The 24,611-nt window shown below is 35.5% G+C and overlaps 1 protein-coding gene across 5 annotated transcripts in view; it reads left to right on the top strand.

The window, feature by feature from the left end:
- The window catches only part of LOC138942632 (protein eva-1 homolog C), a 159,163-nt gene that overhangs the window by 89,735 nt on the left and 44,817 nt on the right, over positions 1-24,611 (top strand). For 3 of the 5 annotated variants that reach the window (XR_011448349.1, XM_070313033.1, XM_070313004.1), the window contains exons 2-5: positions 1,557-1,777; positions 9,821-9,959; positions 18,337-18,486; positions 21,470-21,619. Coding sequence is in view for 4 of the 5 variants with exons in the window: in XM_070313033.1 (XP_070169134.1) it covers positions 1,557-1,777; positions 9,821-9,959; positions 18,337-18,486; positions 21,470-21,619 (660 nt within the window). In the remaining variant the exon portion in view is untranslated. The remainder of the gene's footprint in view (positions 1-1,556; positions 1,778-9,820; positions 9,960-18,336; positions 18,487-21,469; positions 21,620-24,611) is intronic. The other 2 variants (XM_070313015.1, XM_070313025.1) reach the window with 2 other exon arrangements.

Raw genomic sequence — 24,611 nt, 5'->3', positions numbered from 1 at the left:
TATTCTCCGTAAAATTTATCCAAACGTTTTGAATTGATTAATTCCTGCCCGAACAAATACAAAACTGTATCATAACAAAATTAATAAATAATACTTGAAAGAGAGAAAGAACCAGAGAAGTTAGATAAGAGGATATCGTGTCTTTAACGAAATCTTTAGTAGCGTCAAATATTTACGATAGAACGTAACACAATTGTGAGTACAACCGAAATGGGGGTTTCGCGTTCTTCTTTGATTCTACAAATTTACTCAACAGAATTGAAAAGCGTACCCCGCACTTTACCATCGTGTTATCGCGAATGTCTCGTCGCAGGAGAAGCTATCAATATCGGATCAGATGTTTCTCCGTCGCCGCATGAATTATCGATTTTGTTCCTTCCACCGTGCTGGAAGGGCTGCTTGAGAAATATTGAAGAGTTTGTATATTTTGCGTTTCTCTCGGACGTGACTTGTTCACGATGTAACTAACAGACATCATTATTCGTTTTATTTTTCATGTCTCTCATCGGGACGTCGGCTGGCTGCGTTCATCCACGACTGCTGATAACACTCTCTCTCGGTGATGGTGACGGCGATTCTCTAACTACGGTGATGGTGACTGCGGTGACATACTAACATATTGGTGATGGTGACACGAATATATATATATATATATATATACACATACACATACACACACATATATATATATACATACTTTTAAATATATTTGCTTCATTTATTTTGTTTGGAAAAATATTGGATTTGCAAATGCGATGTCATTATTAACTACTTCCTTATTAATGATTCATTGCTCGAATTTTTAATATTAATAATGTTTGAAACTACTCGTATCGATCGCTGCGAACTTTATACTGCGGAATAATATGAATATTGCACATTTCGTCACGCGTTATTCCGCGCGCGGACTGTTACCGTGCACTATTACAATCATTTCGCCATTTCCTCGGAAACTTCTACGACTATACCGTCCCTTTTATTGGCCACCGCTCGCGAAATTATCGCGCGAATCTGCATTTACATGCTGGAACGTCTGCGGTCCCGTCCGCAAACTCCATCGTCACGAACGATCTCCGCGTTAAATCCCACAAATGTTGGCTGCTTCCCCTACCTCGCTACGTTAAACCGCGTATCGTGTGTAAACGAAACGACGCTGCTTTCGCTGCTGGCGAATTGTCGCCATTGATACATCCGTGCCCGCTCTACCGAACCAATTCACTTTGGCTGATTCACTCATTAATTACTCTCGATCCCCTTAAATTGATCACTGTTGCGGCGGCGATGTCATTACGGCTCATTGATCCATCTACAATATCCGACCTCCCGAACTTTCCGCGCACGCATCTTTTCTCTTATACCATATAATTTACGTCGAATTTATTATAACGCACGTTTTGTGTCTCTCATATATTTTTCTAATGTTTATAATATTAATATTTTAATAACATATGCGATTTTTTATTCAATCTTTACGTTATCGACGATCGATTCATTTTATTTTTACGCATATTCGCGTCGTATGGTATATATATATATATTTTTTTTTAACTGGATAGCCTTATTATCAGGCACTCTGAAGACCTATCAACGCGCGGCCTGTGACGAGGAAATGATGACGTTGAAATGTCCACCCGGCACAACCATTCTTGTCGAACACGCTCAGTACGGAAGAACGGGAATGCATGGCATCAGCAAATGCAACTCGTCCGTTCCCCCGATGATTGCGGGGGAGGACGAGCCGACGAATCACACATGCATCTGGCCACAATCAGTGCAGGTATGTGCCAATGAAATTCTCCCCTTCCTCACAGGTGGATGCCGATTGAGCGAGCGTATACGATTTTCGATGTGTATTGAAAATTGTTGCCACGCGTTAATTGTTTTAATTGACCTGGGGAATAAATGAGGAAATTAAGAGAATAAACTTTTAAGACGATGATTTATGATTTTGTTGAAACTATATTATTATCGCGTCTCTGCGAGAACAGAACTTTGATTCTTTCATTTATATTTTATTCCTTTGTTTTTGAAAAGTGATAAAAACTTTTTGAATTTTCATTATTAAAAGTATCCTGCTAATAAAATAATTTGATTTATTTTCTTAATTAATGACTTAATCAATAACTGTATATATATATAATCTTAACGTCAAGATTTAAATAATTTTGTCAATCTTCAAATGTAATGAGCGGTTTAACGCCACATGTTTCTTCTGTAATAAGTTAAAAGCTTGATCATACACACACACACACACAAACTCTCGTGTATCTCCCGCGTGATAACGTAGGGTACGAACTTTGCAAATTTGCAAGACTTGGTAAGACACGATCCCACCCTTCCCCGCGGAAAGTTTAATATTTGGACGTACTTTAGATTCCGATTATCTCCCAATTCTGCCTCTTTAGTACCCGAAAGGAAGTTTTGCGGAGTCTTAAACTCGAAAGTTTCAAAGAATTCGAACGTCGATCAAATATGGGATAAGTTATATCCGTTTTATTATAGCTGACATTACACGATTGCTCATTGTACCTTGATGTAACTGGGAGACTTACCTTTCATATCTGCTCGATTCCCATGGCAACAACTTTTTCATTTTTCGATCTTCTCGTTTCGAAACTTCATTCAGCATCTTACACACACATTTATTGGTTCCTCATTTCTAATAAAGAGAAGAAATAGAACATAGATGATATATTCTTCCCACGCATCCTCGTTTTCCTTTCTACTCTGCGTGGTTATCAAACCGGAAAGAATCATAAACCGAATCCACCCCTTCTGGGGTTAACCTCCGTATGCTTCAAGCCTCGTAAACTTCGCCCGCATGCGTGACTTCGTGCATGAATCGCAGTACACTCGTTTTTTTTATTTTTTGGAAGATTTTACACAGACTCGAGATCGCCGCAATCCTTCTTATCGCGGTTATTTTTTCCTACTTACGTATTATTTTACAAGTCCACGAAAAAAAATACTAAAAAAATTTATTTTTGCTTAATATACAGCATGAAATAAACTGTTTTCTTCTTATTGCATTAAACATGATTTGGGATATTTAGTAGATAAGTTGAAATATTTTGTGTACTGCTGGAAAATAATATGATAGCTTTTAAAATAATAATTATTTAAAAAGGAAGTAAAAATATACTGTCATATGCGAATAATTAAATCTATGCAAATACAATTTTTATACGCAAAAAAAGTAATCCAATTTTTCCGCATGTGCGAAAATTGCCATACGATTTTCATATAATCGTTTTTGACATTTTAACAAAATTGTATTTAATTTTGTTTATTCATATCGTCATATAATAAAAACGTTTCACAATAATTATCACAAAAGTTAATTTTGAGATTTCTTGTGTTACTAAAAATGTGGGAAAATTTTTTACGTCGAAATATCCTTAAATCATTCTATATAAGTTTATAAATCTAAAGCAAAGTGGATATATATATATATATATATTATACTCTCGTTTCCTTCTCTGTGTTTCATTGCAAACGGTTTGAAAATTGCCAGTGAGTTCGTTTTAAGGCGAGAGCTTCGTCAAAGGCGACGAAAGTTCAGCAACTAAAATACAACTGTAAACAACATTATCACAAAGTAGGTTGCGCGAAATTTTCGCAAGGATGACGATCGATGAAGTCGAGAAGCCCGGGGAGGGAAACATCCGCGTACACAGATTTATTCTCTCAACAGGAATGCACAGCGGCTCCGCGGGGAAAAGTACGTGGAGAATGTACCCGCACGAAAACTTGTTTTCTTTGAGCTTAATTCACTGGCAATTACGGATCTCTCGCGCGAGGGCGCAAAGAGAGAGATACGTCCCGCGTCGGGTTAAAATCTTGGTTTGCGGAATAATGGCAACTGACCTGAAAACGGCGCAGCCCTGTGTTTCGCGAAGCGTGCGACTGGCAAATTCATTTGAGCTAAAAAGAAACGGAAGGAAGAAGAGAGAGAGAGAGGGGGATTTTAGGGGATGAGAGAAACCGACTCGGCGGTGTAACGAGGTTGTCGGTGGTTGAGTAACATGTTCTTAGAAATACGCGACGCTCCATATAATATATATCTCTTCTTTCGATATTAAATTATCCATTTACGAAGCTCGCAATTTGATTTCGGTTAAGCGAAAATCGGATACAGGATCGGTACGATTCCGCTGTCGCGCATTCCGCGGTTGGAAGAAATTTTTTTCTCCTTTGCATTTGGCGTTATATACCAGTGAAGGAAATTTCTAGATTTATGTCAGCGCGAACGACGATTTTCAGGAGGATCAGACTCGTTTCTCGATGATCCAAAACGATCCCTCCGTTTTCTATTCTCGGTGAAAAGAAAAGTGGCGTTGCTCGCACAGCATTGCGGTATAATAACTTACCTCTGGTACATACAATAAAAATCTCACGCGGTATCCATCGGTTTGCGGTTTTCACAAGTTCACGTATCGATTTCATATTCCATCGAACCGACAAAGGAACCATTGTACGTACGATCTCACCCGCATGCGAAAATGGAGTAACTCTTTTATTTCGTCGACGATCTTATCCTCCTCTGCGGATCTTGCTTTTCACGAGATCCGCGCTTTCTCTCGTACATTTCCTGATATTTTTTAGCCACTGGATATACGTAAGGATCTCCGAACTTCTCAAAGTACAAATACTTTTCACAAAATGTTATATACTGTATTTAAATCTTTTTCTCGCTCATGTACATACAATATATACATGTCATTACCGGAATTGTCTTCTTCTTTCTTTTTCGGGTTTTATTGGTCTGGCCTGATCCTATAAATGATGGGTCAAGATAAGCTGGTCAACAATAGATAAATTAGCAAACAACAACAAACCTTCTTGTTAGATGAGAATGTTTGTCAGCTTTGAAGAATTGTTTCTTTTTTTCTTTCTTCTTTTGTAGGGAAAAGGAGAATAAGTAAAATACGCTAATGATATTTATAAAGATAAAGAGAATAATTACGGGAATTGTTAAGAAGAAAAGAATTTTTTATTATTCTTTTAACAAAAAAGAAATCGAATCGTACAGCAAATATAGCTTTGCGATATATTCGACAAATCGTGTTAAGAATCACTCTATTCGTAATCGTTTTGGATTTATGGTGTTTTTGAATTTTTCTTATGGATAGATTGTAACGTATATTGTAGAGCGAACCTAATGATGTGATCGATAATCCAAGGGTCAGACATCGCGGAGGAATCTTCCTCTCGAACGATTTATTTGATCTCTTAACAAAAGATCGACCTATAAAACGAGTCTATAATCAAGTGTGCGTAATTTATTGTATTTACTACGTCCTCTCTCATATCGGATCAACTTACAATCGCAGTTAGCTGCGAACGATTTATAGAGTTCTTTCATCTCCCATTTGTCGCTTTTTACTTTAGAACGAAAGTTTAGATGGAATTTAAATCAACTCGGTCCAACATAAATTCAACAAATGGAAGTTGGAAGAACGGTTGGAAGTCTCGCATTAACGTGATCACTTGAAAACCATACCAAGAAAAGTAACTAATCTACAATATTTATATATTTTATACACTATATAGGATCTTTCATCTTATATTTGTACGTATTTCGTAATGGGAGATAAATAATACATTGGAAAGTTTTTTTTTTTTCATGATAAAACAAATTCGATTGAATTATATGTTTTTTAAATAAATTCTTCTTTTGTGTCTTTCTTTTTTATTCTCTCTTTCTTTCTCTAATACGATTTAAGATATTCGATTTTGAAGAGGCATCTCTACCACATATAATACACTTACGGTTTCGATCCAGCACTCTATATCGATATTTTCACGCATCTAGCATGAAGCAATCGGCAGTATAATTCATTCAAGAACGCGATCGTTCGCGTCATTGCTCCCAGCGCACTCAGGGAGTGCCTTCGTTGCTGCTGTTTCCTGTGCGCGAAAAGGAATGAGCGCGCGGCAATATTCTCCTTCGGGTACCGAGCTGCATCGAGAATTCTCAAGACGGAGAAACGCGTATTCTTGAATGAAGAAAGCGTATTCCCTGTAGAAGGGTACGACCCGAAAATGGCTCCGTGCCCCTGTCGAGCGATTCGAATCTCACGAAAGGGCTTTTCCGCGCGAGTGCTTATTTCTAACCCCCCCTCAATTTCCTCTTCATTTCTTCCTTCCCCCCCCCCCCTCTCTCTCTCTCTTCTCCCCGAGAAACTTCTCGACGACATACATCGCTACTTCGATAAAGAGGAAGGAATTTAAAGTCGCGCCTTATGTCGGAATAAAAATGTGTGTCACGCATGTACGTCGGTAGGCGCGTTCTGTTTGGCAAGAAAAATCGTAAATCGCATGTATGTAAATCGCCGCGGCTAGAAAAGAGGATCGAAGTGAAGCGAGAATAAAATAAATATAGATAAAGAGGATTTGACGGAAGGATGTACGCTTTGAAGCCCAGTTTACTGCAGCGATATAAAAAGTTGATGATTTTTAGGAATTTCTTTCGAAGAATATTACAAAAATTGATCTTTTTAGCGTATTAATATATACATATTTTTATTTCGATGTTCAAACAGTACGTTAGTATTTTTAAATCTTGGATATTTAGCTTTTTTTTTTTTTTTTTTTTATGTTGCTCTTCGTGTAATAATGTGAAATGAAAAAATTTCAATCTACTTTTATTTATAGCAGGATATTTTTGGAATACTAAACCTAATACTAATTTTATCAGAAAAAAAATTAAAAAATACCAAAGTAGATTAGTCATTTTAAAATTAGATATTTCAAGATTATTTCTCAAAGGTAAGAAAATATTAATTATTTATTTTTCAAATTTTAATTAAGTTCTCAGTATCCCAACAATATATATCTTACGGAATAAAACTAGACCGAGTTTTTTTCATTTCAGACAATAATACGAGGAGCAGCATATCATATCGTCGTTTATGAACATTCTAGTATAATAAAGAAGCTACATATTCAAGATTAAAAATATTGACGTACTCTTCAAACATCATCGAAAACATATATAAAATATCAGAAAGATTAATATTTAATATTCTTCGCAAAAAAAAAAAAAAAAAAAAAATCATATTGCTAAAGTAGACTAGGCCTTAACCGAGCGCGGATGAATAAAGGGCGCGCGGACAAATCGAGAAGATCGAATGTCGGATAAACCGCGGATTAAGGAAATCAGATTTGTTTTACAACTCGGACTTTGTTGCGAGGTACATATATGTACCTTTCTAAAGATTGAGACGCGATATGCTGATCCTTCGGTTTATAGTTTGATCTTTTATGTATCGCACAAGAACTCGCGACGGTTTTGTGGCGTTTCGTATATTTTAGTGCATTACGTATGTATATATACCTTGAGAGAGAGGATATTTTTATCGGTTTTCGTATAAATAATAGTGCAAATACAACAAGCGAAAATACTTCTAAAATACTCCGGAAAATGCTTTATGTATCGTATTATAATATAATCGTATTCGTATATCGTAGATAAGATCGTATTATCTCACGACAAATCGGAATTAATTCGACTAGTATTCTATTTCCACATCAGAGCGACAGTTCCATCTCGCTTGCATCGAGATTAGTTGCTATTACTTTATGGTATCGGTTCCTTTACAACAGCAAGAGAAACGTAACAATCGAAGGGAATTACGCGTCCTGACTTTGGTTCTCTGGGGCGAACTTGCAACGGAATTGTACGGTAAATGTTTACGTTATAGTGACGGACGACACGGACATAGGATGTATCGATACAATACGCGGAAAATCGATTTCTCCCGCGGGAGAAGGATCGTATGCACGTGAAATGCGAGAAGACCGGGGAAACTCCGATAATTAGATGGATATCGTACGTGCATGTGTGAGCGCACCATGGAGAATCCAAACGCGGACGAGTCGGTAGCAGCTTGAAACCCGGAAATGTAATTTCCACATTTCTCTCGTATAAGGCAGACGGCGCACGGAATCTTCCTTTACCTTCGTGGGCAAAATATTGACAATCAGCAAACATTTTTCCCTCGCGATCTTGATTCGCGAGCGAGTTTATCGACTTTCAATTACTGTATATAACATACGCGAGTGAATTTTATGCAACCGAGAGTAAAAAAAAATACAGTAATGTATGCATAATGGAAATGTTTTTAGCAGTATTAAATCTGATATTAAAATACAGATATTACATATTATATCTTTATGTTATATTAATGTAAATTAAAACTTGAATAAATGGAATATTATTAAACTCGGCGATTAAAGGTTTAAAAAGATTGGTAAAAATTATTATTTGCATTTTCTAAAATATTACATCTTGTTTACTTTATACGCTGGAAAAATAAAAGCGTTTTATTTTCTAAAAACACATAAACGGATTGTTTCTTTGTTTTCTATGCGTGTGTATGGTTACGGTTACTACATCATCGCAATTAAAATTACTGCTCGCTTCATTAAGATACGCCTGGTAACATCGTCGGATTCCGTTTAACGTAATTAAGCACGGACGGAGTCATGTAACTCGAATCCTTGCACGCAATTAGCCGATTGAGAGTGGAATCCTAGGAATCCATGACAATGTGCGAATATCGCCAACGACAGTGTCGAATGATTCTTGAGGAACGCGAAATTCGGGCGATGTATATTTACTGCTTGGATAAAAGTTTTCTTAATTAAAGAGCCGGCATCTCCTCTTTCCTTAAGCGTTCGTTTGCGATATCGTTTTTTTCCGCCATTCGACTTCCGCAGAATTCGGTCGTCGCATTTCCGCGTAACGTCGAAAATGCATTGCCGTGGAAGCTGGAACACAATTTTTGCTTCAATCTTTTCGTCAAGTGATTGTAACCGTTTATCATACACATCTTTATTTTAACGCTCTCTATTCATCCATCGAGGTATCGAGCAATCGATATCTACATCCTTTGCAATACAATATTTAAAACGCGAGAGTTCAAAACTGATATCTTCCTTTTTTTATGCGTGTTTTCATGAAAGCGGTTCATCGTTTCGCCCATTTATTCTCGCGTTGCAAATATTGGCACATGCCACAATTTTATATGCAGGTTCATATCCCGGCGATATTAGTTTTACTCGCATATCCAAGAGTTTTTTATAAAAAGGCAAAATTAATCTCATTTCAAACTCGAACTCGCATCGGTCAAAAGAATAAGTCGCTGTAACAACGAGGGAGTTCAGTTGCACTTGTCATAATTTGTTCACCTTTGTGGATATCTGCTTTATCCTTTATCCTTCACAATTTCAATAATTGTAGTAAAAAGTTCTTTAATTTTGAGTTTCGACTTTACAGCGTCGTTGGACTAGATTGTTCTGTTGGCATATCTGTTTGCTTCCATTATTAAATCCCTGTGTCGAATATATCTCTTCTCACCTCACTCATTCGTACAATTAATTAATTATTATATTTTCATATAATAATATCTTTGTTCTTATTATATTAAAAAGATATTAGAGATTTTTATAACAATTTTTATATTTCTATTATATATTTTAATTATAATTTTAGCAAACAATTCAATATATATCTGATTCAAAATGATTTATTCGTAATGATATATAATATTCATTTATTTTTGACTATCAAAAATTGAAGATAATTTATTTTATTTTATTGAAAATATTTTCTATACAACAGTTTAGCGTGTTGTTTAATTTATAAAAATACATAAGATATTGTTTTTATAATTTATTACATTTAGAAAAAAAAATTGTTTGATTAAGGGCTCAATTTGATATCCGATTAAAAAAAAAAGTATAGGTTATTGTTTTTCGCAATATGTATCGGTTTCCATCGCAAAGTGAGCGGATCTTCTCAATGACGCGTTAGCACTCACTGTTGCAGAGGGTGGTCGGAGTCTGCCAGAAAAAGCGGCAGTGCAAGTTTAACACCAATCCGCAGACCTTACAGGGCGACCCATGTCCCGGACTGCGAAAGTACATCGAGGTCGCCTACAAATGCCGTCCCTGTAAGTACTCTCTCATCTATATGTACACATAGATTTACATATCCGTAAGGATGCATGCGTGAACGTACGCGAGCAAACGCGAGATCGAATCTTCGAGAAGATTGTTTTTCTCCGAGACAACCGATCCCTTTTCACGGGAGCATCGTGCGTTAGGTCGGTTCGCCGCCCTGCATAAGGGTAGATGAAAATTTTTCGCGCGACACACGTGATGGATCGGCGAGAAATAGCGTGAAATTTTCACATGCGACGTGATCAGGTAAATCATGGTAAATTTCGACGAGTTAGAACATTTACTGCGGCTAAAAGCTTCGTGAAAATTCTATTGAATTAAAGTTTGAATAAAATTAATATATTTTAGTATATATGCTGGGGCTTGATTTTTGTTACTAAATTTTTTTCTAAATTCTTTGGCGAGTATGAATGAATTTTTGAATTTTTCGCAATTAAATGGACGATTAGCAGCTGAGAACACATAGTAGAAAATTTAACTTTAACAACTTTTCCATATTTTCTCTTGAATGGGATTAATTTTGATACTTTTTTGCTTTAAGCGAAGTTTGTAAATGCCAGGCTTGTCCAGAATTACGAAGAATTATGAGATAGCAGTGCTGAGGATTTCATTGCAGTTGCTACGCTTCACCTGCTTATCGCGAATAAAGCAAAAACATTGGGTTGGACCGGTTTAGCGGTGATATCCGAGATCTATATATACGCGGTCACATGGAGTACAATGACGACAACCTGTTGCGGAGTAACGAGCTCTAAGTAATTTTTGCTCCGAGGTGTACTCCATCGCGGCGCGTTTTACATTCTGGTAGATCCATGGCTGGTTTCTGCAACCACGTTTAAGCCACAGCCATCTCATTGTTTATTGCACACACGGTAAATCCAGGTGCTTTTTCGGAGAGCACCGTTGGCAGCGTTAAATCACTCTCCCGAACAAAGGTGTATCAGTTTCACGTGCTGAAAAACGCTACCGGCAGAATGTGGGCGCAAGAAATACGGTTTCGTAACTGGTCTGTTTTAACTCAATACGATACGAGAATGTTGAACTTGTTTAGTTTTTTTCTTTAAACAAAATATTATTCACGAGACGTTTGATTGTGTAAGATAGATTGTATTTAAAAAAATGTAGTGTGTGCGTGAGTGAAATTTATGCTTTTTCGTTGTACAGACAAAATTTAATGAAAAACAAAATATAATTCTCCTAATACAGTTTAGTTATTTATGGACATGGGAGCTTATAACGGTTTAAATCCGCTGATTTTAATCAGCTGCGTGTTTAAAGATATCAACCATGTTTTTTTTTTTTTTTATGCCATTTGCATTATCGAATATATATTTGATAAAATTGAAATACAGTAAATACACCGTTCTCCATATTCTGTCTCCATGTAACGATGTATCGTTAACAAGACTCAGCAAATAAAAGTTATTTCAATTTAAAAAAATGTCATATATGTTGCTCGTGCGCTTTGGAACGAGCGTAAAAACGTTTCTCTTTTTTTCTTGTTTTTTGCCTGTCCTCTACAAGCATTGCTAAAAATAGTGAAATAGAACCTGTTACAAAATCCTGCAACATGACGAATCAATTTTCGAAATGACTCGTGTAGAGCTTTTCACCGCCGATATCAAGTTATCAAATTTTTATTGACTATATATGCATATCAAGAATCATAGTTTATCGATAACTCTTTATTTGAATATATTTATTTGATTATGTTTCTATTAATATAAATTTGATAATTAATACATTTATAATTGACACAAATTTGTATAAATTTATATGATATTAATATATTAATATAAATTAATATGGATCTAGTAATTATGCCTAACGTGTCTCTCGGTATCTCTTGTTGAGAATAATCAAAAATAAAAATTCAAGCGCTCTAGATTAATGCAATTATAATAATTGACGATAGGCAAAAAGCAGCATTTTTTTTTTATATAGAACAAATTACATCTATTAAATAATATGTGTGTGATTAAATACAAATGAATTGTCGTTTAACGTATATTTTTGATTTTCATATCAAGCATAATTACGTTGCTATTCTCTAAAATTTAGTGTATTAATAACTTCTTTAAATTTACATATTTAACGAAGGATAAATTAATGTGAGAATAGTAAGATTAACATTTAGTAAATAAGAGGAAAAATACTGCTTGTGATACGTTCCATTCTTATCTTATCTTATCGTAGAGCAACTTACAACATAGTTTTTGCTTAACAAGCTTTGCAATCAACCCGCGAGATCGTTTTCAGAGAAGAACAGCGAGCGCAGGAACGTGAAACATTTCAATGGATGCGAGGAAAAGTTTGGCAAACGAGAGTACATATTATAGCGGGCGTGGTTGAGAAGTTCTCCCAGTGTATTTGCGCCGTGTAATAGAAAAGACAATGGCTTTGGGTATCGCCTTGGGAGCTTTCCTGTCTTAAGATGTTTGAGATTAATCTTTAACGTCTATAAAAAGATTTTGATTTAACGCAAGAAGCATTCAAAATTTTTACATTAAGTATAATGTTATCCAACGAGAATGAATGAACAAATTTAACAGAGGGGAATATATTTAAGACTGAATGAATATATGTTTTGTTAATTTCAAATCTCTTAAAAAAGATACACTTATACGATGTGTCGAGCAGTTAAATACGGCGGTACTAAAATCGATCGCAGGCAGATGCAAGTAGTACAAGTCAGTATCATAGCAGACTGCCATTAGATGGATTAGTTTCTGAAGAGGATTTATATTGAGTTTTGAGTTTTATCGTCTCTTTTCAGCAAACATAATATCATTTAATAGTAAATGCATTTATTTATAGTATAAATTTACATTTTAATTTATTATCATTAGTTTTATAGTTTAACATAGTATAATAATATAGACATTTGATTAATTTCTCTATTATTTAAGCAAGTGGAATCTTATATACAATCTAGATCTATTTTTCTCTTTTTTTTCTTTGAAAGAAATTATCCAAATATTTAAATAAGTTAATTCGTGCATCATTTTTCTGCGGGATACAGCTTAACTATGATACTATGTAATTTTCTGGCTGCAAAATGACGAGTGTAGGAAATTATAAATGGAAAAATCCGAATGTTGTCCCATGAAACGTTCATTTTGCGAAACTTTTATCTCAATATCTCTTTTTTTTTTTTTATGAAAATATAGTGTCACATGCAGTAGCGAAATAAAGACTATACGCAGAGCTATTTAGAAAGCATGCGCTTGCACTTTGCAGTTCGCTAACGGACGCAAAGGAAATATGACGATAATGACGATATTTTAAATGAGATTGTCACAATTTATTTTTGCTATAATTTTGTTTTATTATCCGAAGCAAACATACATGTTCTCATTGAGCAAATTATTTGTCGGCATCATAATACTTTTACCTCATTTAAATTTGTTGCGTTATATACGTAAAATGCCAGAATTTATATTTCTATAATTTTATCTAATTATTATGATATATTCAGGTAAACCAGAAATGTTCACATTATTATCTGACAGTGTAAAGTATATATGCTTAAAGAAAATTTAATTACTATGCAATTATATATTTCGTTGAAATTCTCCGTCTATGGGGTATTTGCTAAATGCATAACAGATGACGTGTATATGATTTGATGATCTTATATCGGTATACTTTTATCGAAATGAAAAGAACAAATCCCTATTATACAATATATACCTTTTTACTTCTATTATATATACCATTTTATTTATACGATTTCATTAAAACGTATATATGTTTCGCTTTTATTTACTATTATTTACTTATCTATCCAAATTTATCTGAGAACGAGGTGCGTGCGCCCGCGCGCTGGGATGACACCCTTGTACGTGGCTAACGCGGTTGTCCTCTGTAATACATCAGCGGGACGATTACATATTACACGTGTCGCGTTACGTGCCAAAGCCAGCCGACACCTCACGCGCCGCCCGCAAATCTATCCGACGACAACACGTGCCACTTATTGCGTCGCTTATACACGCACAATAAGCCGCATATACATACGTGCTTAATCTGTCTAATTAGTTTTTGCTTCGTTCATTCGACTGATGATCGATGTAATGACGAGTAAACGAGGTTGCTTCATGTTTCGCCGCATCGCGATGGGACCTGCGACGCGTATAAATGGACAGTCGGATTGCAATCGGATAGTATTCATGTGCCTGAATACGATCCATCTACGAATATTAACACATTTTTCGATATCTAGTTTCTCAATTTTCCTTTATATATATTGAAACTTTGAAAAAAAGAAAAAAAAATGATTGCAATGAAACATAGTGAATCTTATCGCGTTGAAAGTAATAAGATTGTTTATTATTAATGTATTAATGCAGAGCATTTGCTTTCTGGAAAAACGTGGAAAATCTGAGTTATTTTTATTTGGAAAATCTGGAAAGATCAGGAAATTCTCATGGAATTTTATTGGGATTATGGAAGTTTTTGAAAAATTTTTTTCTTTCGTAATTTTACTTTTATATTGTAAACAGTTGCTAATCTATCAATAAGCCAAATTGTTAATTGTATGTTTAAAAAATTACAATGAATATATATTCAATGTCTTAACAAAATATTGAATATGCAATACATATTTTTTATTTTAATTTCTGGTGATAAAAAAATAATATGTAGATTTGTGTTTTCCATTTGTGTGAGAGATGAACATTGGAAAAATAAATATAATATATAACTTATTTTAAAAAGTTGCACCAAAAAATCTAGAATTTTGAATAAGAATTTCAGATATTCTTGTACAAGATTTAAACAGACATCCTGTTAAAATGTGCTGTTTAATTATTTTTAACGCAATATAATTGCGTGCCGTATACTTAATATAAGTGCCGTCTCTTATTACTTGTCTCAAGTTTTTTTAAAATGAATCATTATTACGTGCGCTTTCCCGTCTGAGAATCTAAATATAATATTAAGACCATCCCTAAATCTCAGCTATTTAGATTTGCCGGTCATCTTCGACACTTATCTTTTTTCCGCAGTATTTACCTCTATGCTGTATTGATACGGTAGAATCGGACAGACTCAGAAATGAGTCGGAGAAATCTTGAAAAGAATTCCATTCGTCGATGTTACATGGGCATCCGACATGCCATCTCGAAGAGAAGGGCACGTATTCGCTCTCGCGCTGTTTCGCCTTTTCCTTCTTTTTCTTTCGCGACGTGCATGGGGTAGGGGGAGGGGGGGGGGCATACATACATGAAAACTGTAGATTTTATCGGGAAAGGGATGGAAGGGGGCAAAAAGTAGGTCGATCGAAACTCCGGCCTTTTGCTGGAAAAGCTCCATTGTCGCTTCGAGTGGACCGCCGTCGAGGGAATTACCTCCTATCCCTCTTTACACTTTTCTTCCCCCTCCGTACCAACATCCCTTACGGTGGAGCTTTTTTTTTTTTGCCAATTAAAGCCCCAAACTGGACGTCTTTCTCATTCTCTCTTTCTCTCTCTCTCTCTTTCGTATTCCACAGAGGATTCTACGGCAATAAGGAAGTTCCGCGAGCTCTTTTGCCCATACTATGAATCCGTTCTTCCGAGCGAAATTTCATGGGCCATTGACACGCTCCGGTCTTCGATATGCCTGTTGGAGAACGCCGATCCCTTCTAGGTGGATAGAAATCTCGAGAGAAAAAGAGTTCCGACAGGTATCGCGTGGCGATTTTTGCTTTGCATGTAACGTGACCGTAATAGCGCGATCCTACGTAAGGAAATCTTGGAGACGTGTGAACTAGTGTAATTTTATGCTGATAACGCTGGAAGATTGTACGTATAAAAAAGGATAGACCTTTTTCCACTTCGTAAAATTGCCTTTTATAATAGTGCAATTTATCGCGATATTATCCTTTATTATAAGCGAAGATGGTTAATTTCAATTAGCTTAAATTTTGAGCACTATAGTCGGAACAATTGGATACGGGGATTTTATGCCAATTATGAAAGTTTAATTGTCACGAATGAAATACGTAGATGAAAAGAATATATATTATTCTCGTTACATTCTAAAAAGATTTTTCTTTGTAATAAAATAACGCAAATATATTTATAAAATGTGAACTTTTATATTATCTTATATAATCATCGCATTTTAAATTTACATTTATTAAAAAAAAAAAAATTTAATTTCTGCTTTATATCTCTGGATATATAAGATAGTAGCAAGATTTTATATCAGTACATCTGCTCTCGTTAGTTAAAACATTCACTTTATATGTACATGAAAACTAAAAATAAATAAATCCGAAGGAAAAAACACCATTTTTTGTTAGGGGAGCGAAAATATAGATAGAAAAATATGGAATAGAAAAAAAGGTGAAACTAAAAATAGGTCAGTCTCGATGGTATAGCTCGAATTTATAGTAGCATGAACGAGAGACAAAACAAGCTAGGACAACGGATTATCTAATTAATATATCGTCATGTTGCTTTTGAGATACGCTAACGATCTTGATATGCTTATTGTGCGTCAAATGATGTTCGCGCGTGTAATCTTGCTGTAAATCGCAAAACTGTTGGGTGCCCATTGGCCTCCCAAGCGGAGGAAAGTTCGAAAGGCAACGGGGCGATGAACCATCGTAAATCGCCAACTCAATAAAGCGGGGCATAACACTTTATCTCGAGCATAAGTGCGCCCGCCGACTTCCGCGCGTGGGTAAGAAACATGTTCGCGGTATGAAAAGATGTTGCCGGGTCCTTGGATTATGGTCAAAGTTGTTCTTCCGCAACAAAACCGCGATATATCAACGTGTTACCGCGTATTACGAGTTTCGTCCGCACTCGAATGCGGGTGAATTTGCCCGGGGTGGAGGGGGAGGGGGTGTTCGCGTCGCGCATCTAGAATTTTTATTGCCGATATTATTCCGTAACGAGAGCGCGGTTAATAAAACGTTTAATTGCAAGTTTATGAGGGTGGGGTAGATAAGAAAATAAAAGGGAATTCTCTTTTGTTTTTGAGAGAAGAAGGAAACACTTTATTACCGCGTTTTCAACTAAGAAAGAGAGGCAATAGCGGACATTACAATTTTTATTGGCGGAAGCTGCGTGATGTGCGGAAATTGTTTACCAAATTTATGCAAATTTAGTTGAATAATACAGGATGTCCATTTCCTGGAGAAACATGGAAAATCTGGTACTTTCAGAGATTTCTTTTTTTCCTGCAGAAATCAGGGAATTTTCGTGGAATTTTATTGGAACGCGGAAAAGTTTTTTAAAAATTATTCGTTGGATAATTTAGCTTTCATATTGTAAAAAGTTGGCAATCCAAGTGAATTATGTATTTAAAATATATTGTAAATATTCATCTATCTCTGTTTAAATATTCAATGTCTTAACTAAAAATATGTAACATATATTCTTTTTATTGTAATTTTCAGATAAAAGAATGAGAACGTTACGCGAGTGAAAAATGTTTATCTTACGAAAGCTTTGCAATTTTGTCAGTACATGTGCAAATCTAGCACTTGAAACTTAAATGATTCTGTGTCCTTCTTTCGTACGAGAGAAGAGCATTTGAAAACGTATATAATAAAAAAAAAAGAAACTTATTTTAAAAAATTGCAATAAGAAATCTTTAAAATATTTTTTTACATAAAATTTTGAACAATAATACCCGAATTATTTTTTACATGATTTGGAGGTGATTTTACATGATATGGTGGATGAAAGAGGAGAGAAGAGATACCATGTAATATACTTTCAATCGTTAAATATCGTAGCTTTGGTTATTGGCAATTTATTTTTTCGCGCTAATCGATGACTAAGCTTCTACATCATTGCAAAAATATTAATGGTAGGGAATATGAGTGAATATTGCATTTCAAGAATTTGCCGAAGTTCCATAAAATTTCCGATTTACTCGTGAATTCGCCGTTAGATATTGGCGTAAGACCATTTACATCGGCAATCCGTAAGGTAGCAAACTGCATCCGCCGCAAGAAACTTTGCAGCGCGACGCGATTCCCGCGTAGCGAAGATCGCAAAAACGTACTATCGGCAGCTGCGAGCCATTCCGGTTCATTGAAATTCGCGAATGCATTACGTGACTCGTAACGAGACAAGTAGACAGCGTCTGTTTCACGTCAAGGGAACATCCGTTCGTAAAAAGTGTATCTTCCACAATTGAGTTCTTGAATCGCAGAATTTACGATTCGTTGCACATTCAACGCGAAACTCTGAGAAGGATTATTTCTTCCTATATTTGTGCGCTCTCTCTCTCTCTCTCTCTCTCTCTCTCTCTCTCTCTCTCTCTCTCTCTCTCTTTTACCGTACGAAATAAGCAATAACGCGGTCGCTCGCTAATAAAGCACACTTCAAAATTTATTAATAGCCAGTATTTGTGTGATTTCAGATGAGTTTAGGAGTAAGGTGGCTTGCGAGAACGACGTCATCAATCTCGTTTGCTTCCCCAGCCAAAGGGTCGCGATCTTCAGCGCGTCTTTTGGCAGAACGCAATACGAGTCTCTACAATGTCCGCAGCCGCGGGGCGTGCAAGAGGAAAGTAAGTACCGTTTCATTGATTAACATTTTGCGTCTCTTCGTTAATTATATAATAATTATTTCATTTAACTCGATTTTTTTTTTTTATATATTTTATTTCGATCACACGTCACGCTCGTCTGTCATCTGTTCGACATTGTATTATTTGTTATTACAGCAGCGAGTAATCGAACATAAACTCGCGATCTTTAAACGCGTCGTGAACTATTTCCCATACACTTCCCATTTCTGATGTCTCGCTTTTATATCGCGTCGCTTCGGATGCGTCGTTCATCCTTGCAGAAAATAATAACGCGCAGACACTTCGAAATTATAGTCGACGTTAGTATTTATTCGGACGTAAATACTGCATGTCATTAAAATAATGACATCCATCAGTATAGCGTCGCATCTCGTGTACAAATCTCGGTCGAAAGACTCGACGAGTTTCTACGACAGATTGCAACATTTTTCAATGTTTTCGCTCCGAACGATATACAGGATATCGATCGATAACTTCTGCCGTCCATTTTCTCCTACTTGCCGATGAGTTTTTCGGCGGAAGTGCCTCTTCGAGTCGATGTTTGTCCTAGTTTATTGTCATACTTGGCAATGAGATTGCGACTCTTTCCCTCCGCGGTCGCCGAAGTTTCGGATGAGGTTTGCGCGATGTGAAGAGAGAAAATTAAAGTGAATTTTCCCGCGGGGTTAAAAAAAAAAAAAGAGTATTTCCGAACAGAGTGGGGTGGAAATTCAATAACCGGCGGATGCATTCGAGTATCAAATATGACTTTCAATATCGTTTTAGCTTGTAAATCGTGTTTGTTTGACGTGCGAGAGGCGCATGTTGCGTCGTATTTGAAGAGACACATGGTTACTTTAAATGTAAAAAGAACGAGGAACTTGTCTCTCGTTTCTCGGAAAGAAAAAGAGACACGTGGTTTTATTTAACTTTTTTAAAGTAAATTCTTTTAACTCACGAATAAATGCTCCGAGTCGACCGCTCGTGTTTCCACAACGGCTTTTTGTCCCGTCCAATCAATCGATTTCTACGAAAGCCCATGGTTGTTCGACTCTCGCTGAACGAGAGAACATAAACGAGAATGGGTCACCGCGAAGACTATTGTCGTGTTCCTAGTGAAGTGCTACTCTGACGATACTGTCTAACTGTGAAACATTTAAACGTTAATTCACCAGTTAACATTTAAGTTTTACGTTCTTATTCATTTAGGCCGATTTTCGTGTTCTTTTATCTTTAATATCATCCCGTATCTCGAATCTTGATAATAATTTGAGATTGTTTTGTATAGTCATTACAATAATCTTTTATGTGTATGCGAATGTAATGGATATAGATAGTTAAATAGATAAAAGAAAATGATATTTAAAATTAAAAATAAAAATGTTTACATAAGTAATTTCTCAATTAGATTATAATTACTTAATGTAAAATAATAATGCATTGATACTTGATGAAATTTTTTTTCTATTTGAGATGTTAGCTGAGATATTTTATAAATTAGAAAATATATCAGATATATATTTCTCGTTAGAGAAATTTTAAAGAATCAACTAAAATAATTTTTTTCTTGTTATATGAACGGGGTAAAATTTGAAAATATTATTTTCACGAATCTGTATTTTTATTTTATTTATTTCTCATTTAAAATTTACATCTTTTATTGTGTTGTCATATTATTAAATTATATTATATATTTAGTATTTTTTAATATAAATATTATATTTAAAAAATTATGTTATTTATTATATTCAAATATATATATAATAGCAATTTCTTAATAATTTGTTAAAATTATTATTTTGGTTTTAACAATTTTAATTATTGTATTTTAAATATATATATTTCTGTGTATTTATATTTTTTTATTATTTTTACGGAGTACACGATATAATCATTTAATGATCATGTATCAATAATTTTTAATTTATAGTTAAAATCTTCTTATTATTGCATCTGTTTGTAGACAGAACCAGAGAGCAAAGAATCCTTTATGAAATAACTTTATGAGAAGAAACTTTATTTACTTGTTTGTTTTTTGATACTTAACGGAAAATATCATTTCTTCTCCCTTCACAGACGAAAGAAATTCTAGTTTCACAGCTGTCTGAATAGCCTGGTTTTGCTCTCGATGAGCCAATAAATCTCTCGCAATTCCTTGGTCCATTCGTCCGGTCATCATCCGCCAACTCGTAGAACGAGGTATCTTTTAAGAGTAGGTCGAGTGGTCGCTTGCAGCTTGCCATTTAAACGGCGACAATAAGGAACGAAATCAGCGAAATGCACCGCGTTATGTTGAAGCGCCTTTTCGGACTTTTATACTTGGAATGCCTCGCGGTCGCTTTGATATCTCTTCAGAAGACGCGCGCTACGTCGTCACATTTCACGACGACGTGAGCGTGGGACGTATATTTTGTCTCTCTCGCACAAAAGAGTATCGGAAATTCTCCGGAGACTTTTTGCTCTTCTTGGATTGCTTCTTTTCTATCATTCTGCGTGTCAAGTCGAATCGATAACGTCTCTCATTTTTTTTTCTAACACGACTGTACACATATTGCCGATCAGCTTTTCTAGATTCTCTTGTTTGAAAACGAAAACAATATATGCAGTGTTTTTCTTAAATCATAAACAATGCGTGTATAAGCAGAATTCTTTTAGATAATTTTTAAATGTCTAAATAGAAGATTTGGATCTCAGTAAATCTATATATCATTATTATACATTTATATTATTTATACATTTATATTTATATTATTTGTATATTTATATATATATATATATATGTATTATTAGTATACATATATTTTTGCATATGTGGAAATTGCCTTATAACCTTTATGCATTATATGTATAATTTCTACAGTAATATAATTTTCTTTGTACGAGAGATGTATTAAAAATGTGATCTTTCTTTAGCATATTAAAAAAAAAAATTTTTTTTTTTATATATATATATATTATTACATTTATATCGTTACTGTTACAGCTTGCATGATGGATTTCGCAACGGAAACCGTAATGCAATTATGCCACGGTAAACGACGATGCTCGGTGGTAGCTAATAGCACAACATTTGGTCGACCCGATCCTTGCAGCCCGAACAGCAAGACCTATCTTAAAGTCGTGTATACCTGTGGTGAGTGCCGAGAAGTTTTCACATTTTCAATTCTGCTGTCAGTTGTGCGGAATTAATTAATAATTAATATACAGCGTGTCTCTTAATATCATGATTAATTATTTAGAGCTAAGATCGCGATTAATCCGCACTTTTATTTTTCTAAATAACATAAATATGCCGCGTGCTGAATTTTAATGAGAGATAACAACTTCGGCTAATATAAAAAGACACACTGTATATCGCGCCGTTTACATATTGTAGCTCGCTCACGGAATGATAGACAAGCTGTTGGCAAGATAATCGAGTAGCAATATCGCAAGTGACAGTGTGAGGGATATAAAATTCGTTACGTACATAAAAAGGAAAGTAAAATTCCTTATTTAAGCGGAAAAATTACACGGGCGTTTCTTTTCCGGGAGAGCGTGACCGACGGCGATTCAGAGCGTTGCGATTCTTAAAAAGTAGTGAGAAAAAGCGATATCACGGACGGCATGCAATAACGTGTTCGGTAAGGGATTTATCCGAAAGCTCGTTGCATAATGGCGTATAATGAGCGTAGCAACGCTCCTCTTTGAAGAGAAGTTATTTTATTGCGAGATTCAGGGCGCGGCTTGGCAGTAACCAGCCAGCCGGCGACGGTTTTAAACAGAATCATGTCGTCACGGATTTTCCCGTCTCATCCCGGAGGATGGGATTCGTACTGAATTTCGTTCTCGACACTTTTAATGGGCACTCTACCAGGGGGACCGATGGAAGTTTCCTCGCGAAAGAATAGCGAAAGAAAATTGTTGTGAAAATTGTTGACGGAAAACTAGCGGGCGGCGTCATCGGTATAGCGTATTTCGAGCGCAATGTCATTCGCTTCTTACGGGGAAACTAAAATTTCCATCGTTACAATTCGAGATGTAATTTTTAATCCGCGAATTTATTCCTTTGTTTACGTAACGTTGGTCGAGATATATATGTTCGTAATAATAATCCGTTGCGAGTTTCTAAAAATGCATGACACACATACAACGAATTTGCAGTTGCACATCTAGCTGCAAAAATTTAGTGTACAGATTCTCCCCTTCTCGCGACAAAATCCTCCGATCTCTTCAATAGAAGCCGCACAACAAAGGTGCAATAACATTCTTCGCGAGAAATCGCGCATACGAATTGAAAGAGAGAGAGAGAGAGAGAGATGTATATATATATATATATATATATATATATATAATGTTGACACAAAAAAAGTTCTATTCCATACTACTACTTGTGCTAGGCGCTTATATGACATTCTCGCGAGATCAAAGAGAGAAACAGACGCGTGATTCTTCGTCCCGCGATGATACTCTGCGCTCTAATCTCTTTTATTCTCGCAAGCAAAATTACACGCACACTCTGTATATTTTGTCAATGTAGCGAGCTCGTGTAAACAAGTATTAGTTTCTTGCGGAGTACCTCGTTTACATTAATTGTAAGCATCTTTTATCTCTTTAACAAAGGAACGAAAGCGGAGGAAAGGAAGCATCCCTTCGTGTTATGAAAATACGCTGCAATTTTTCTTGGGGCATGTAAAACTTATTTTTACCGTGGAGAAGCACTGGCTCATGTAACCTCCTCTCTATAAAACTTGGAAAATCGCTAATGAACGAAATTGGAGGTAGAGAGGATTGGGAGATTGTTAGAATATCAAAATAACATTACGCATAATGGATAATATTACTTCTTAACTTGGTCTTATTTAAAATCGGTTTAAAACACATTTCCCTCTAATCTTATTGTAATAGCATTTAAGAGTTTATACGATAATCATATTCGCCTACCGGATGATGTAAAATTGTATGAAAAATTTTATTCTTTTTATATCTTTTTAATATATAAAGAATGGATCGATATTTTTTAATTATAAAGCTTCTCGAGCCACATTTCGCATTTTTTTTTTTTTTTTAAATTGGAAATCAGTTACGATTAAAACAGGCAAGTGCCTCTTGGCAATGGAAGAATCGTAGAGATCGCGCTGGCCCTTTCGTAGCTCGTCGAACGTCAAATTACCGGCCGTAAACGACCGTGCACGGATTATGATTCGCGCGATGTAACCCGAGAACGCATTTGCATGTGTCTGTGAATGCACGATGCGAGCTCATTAGTCAATGTCACTTCGGTTCCTGTAACCGACCGCGGGAGCGTTTACGAAAGAGAGGGTGGTGAGAAAGAAAGAGAGAGAGAAAGAGAAAAGAATCGTCGCACGGTATTCTAATTTGGCGGCGAGTCATGCATAGTTCTTCGTTGGCACGCGGCTATTTCCAATAGCTGCGAGAAAAAATATGCGCATTTGTTAGGATACGTGAAAAAATTCTAGAAATAAACGTTTGGCTATATCCGCAATCGCATTTATTCGTGATCGGATCCTTTTGAATACATCACAGAACCGCAATTTGCCGCAAGACAACATATTCTTAGAAAAACATACTACTAGTTAGGAATTTATCGATAAAGCACTTTATATTGATATGATATGTATGAAAAAAGCGATATCCCTACAAATTGGCCAATATTTTATTGAGTTATTGAGTTTTTCGGATTTTTTTCTTCTTCTTCTTCTTCTTCTTCTTCGAAATGGGAGAGATGTGCGTTTGCCTTTGCAAATAATAAAAAATTTTACGCGACTTTGACATAAATATGTTTTAAAACTTTATTAAGTAGAGAAAGAGAGAGAAAAAAGTCTCTGTGTGATATATTATACTTATTCGTCAAATTTGATTCAAGATAAATTGAAGCATTCTGAAGCGAGAGTAAACGTTTCTTCTTATTCATGTATGTATGCGCACACACCACCAATAGAGAAAAAGTCTTCGGAATAATAAACTGGGGTGGAGATAAGAAAGTAAGATTTCTTCCTCGTGAAGCGATTTTTTTTTTTGCGTTAAACTTTGGTTTACAAGAAAAGGTCGGATTTTATTCAAAAAGATCGCACGGAAATTATTTTACTCGTTTAAACATTTTTTGGGGGAGAGTAAGATTATCA

This window comes from Polyergus mexicanus, unplaced genomic scaffold, assembly GCF_030449975.1.
Source record: "Polyergus mexicanus isolate NDT 795.1 unplaced genomic scaffold, iyPolMexi1.0 SCAF_2, whole genome shotgun sequence".
Taxonomy (NCBI): domain Eukaryota; kingdom Metazoa; phylum Arthropoda; class Insecta; order Hymenoptera; family Formicidae; genus Polyergus; species Polyergus mexicanus.
The sequence above is the reverse complement of the archived record's forward strand: the minus strand, read 5'-3'. Positions and strand labels throughout refer to the sequence as shown.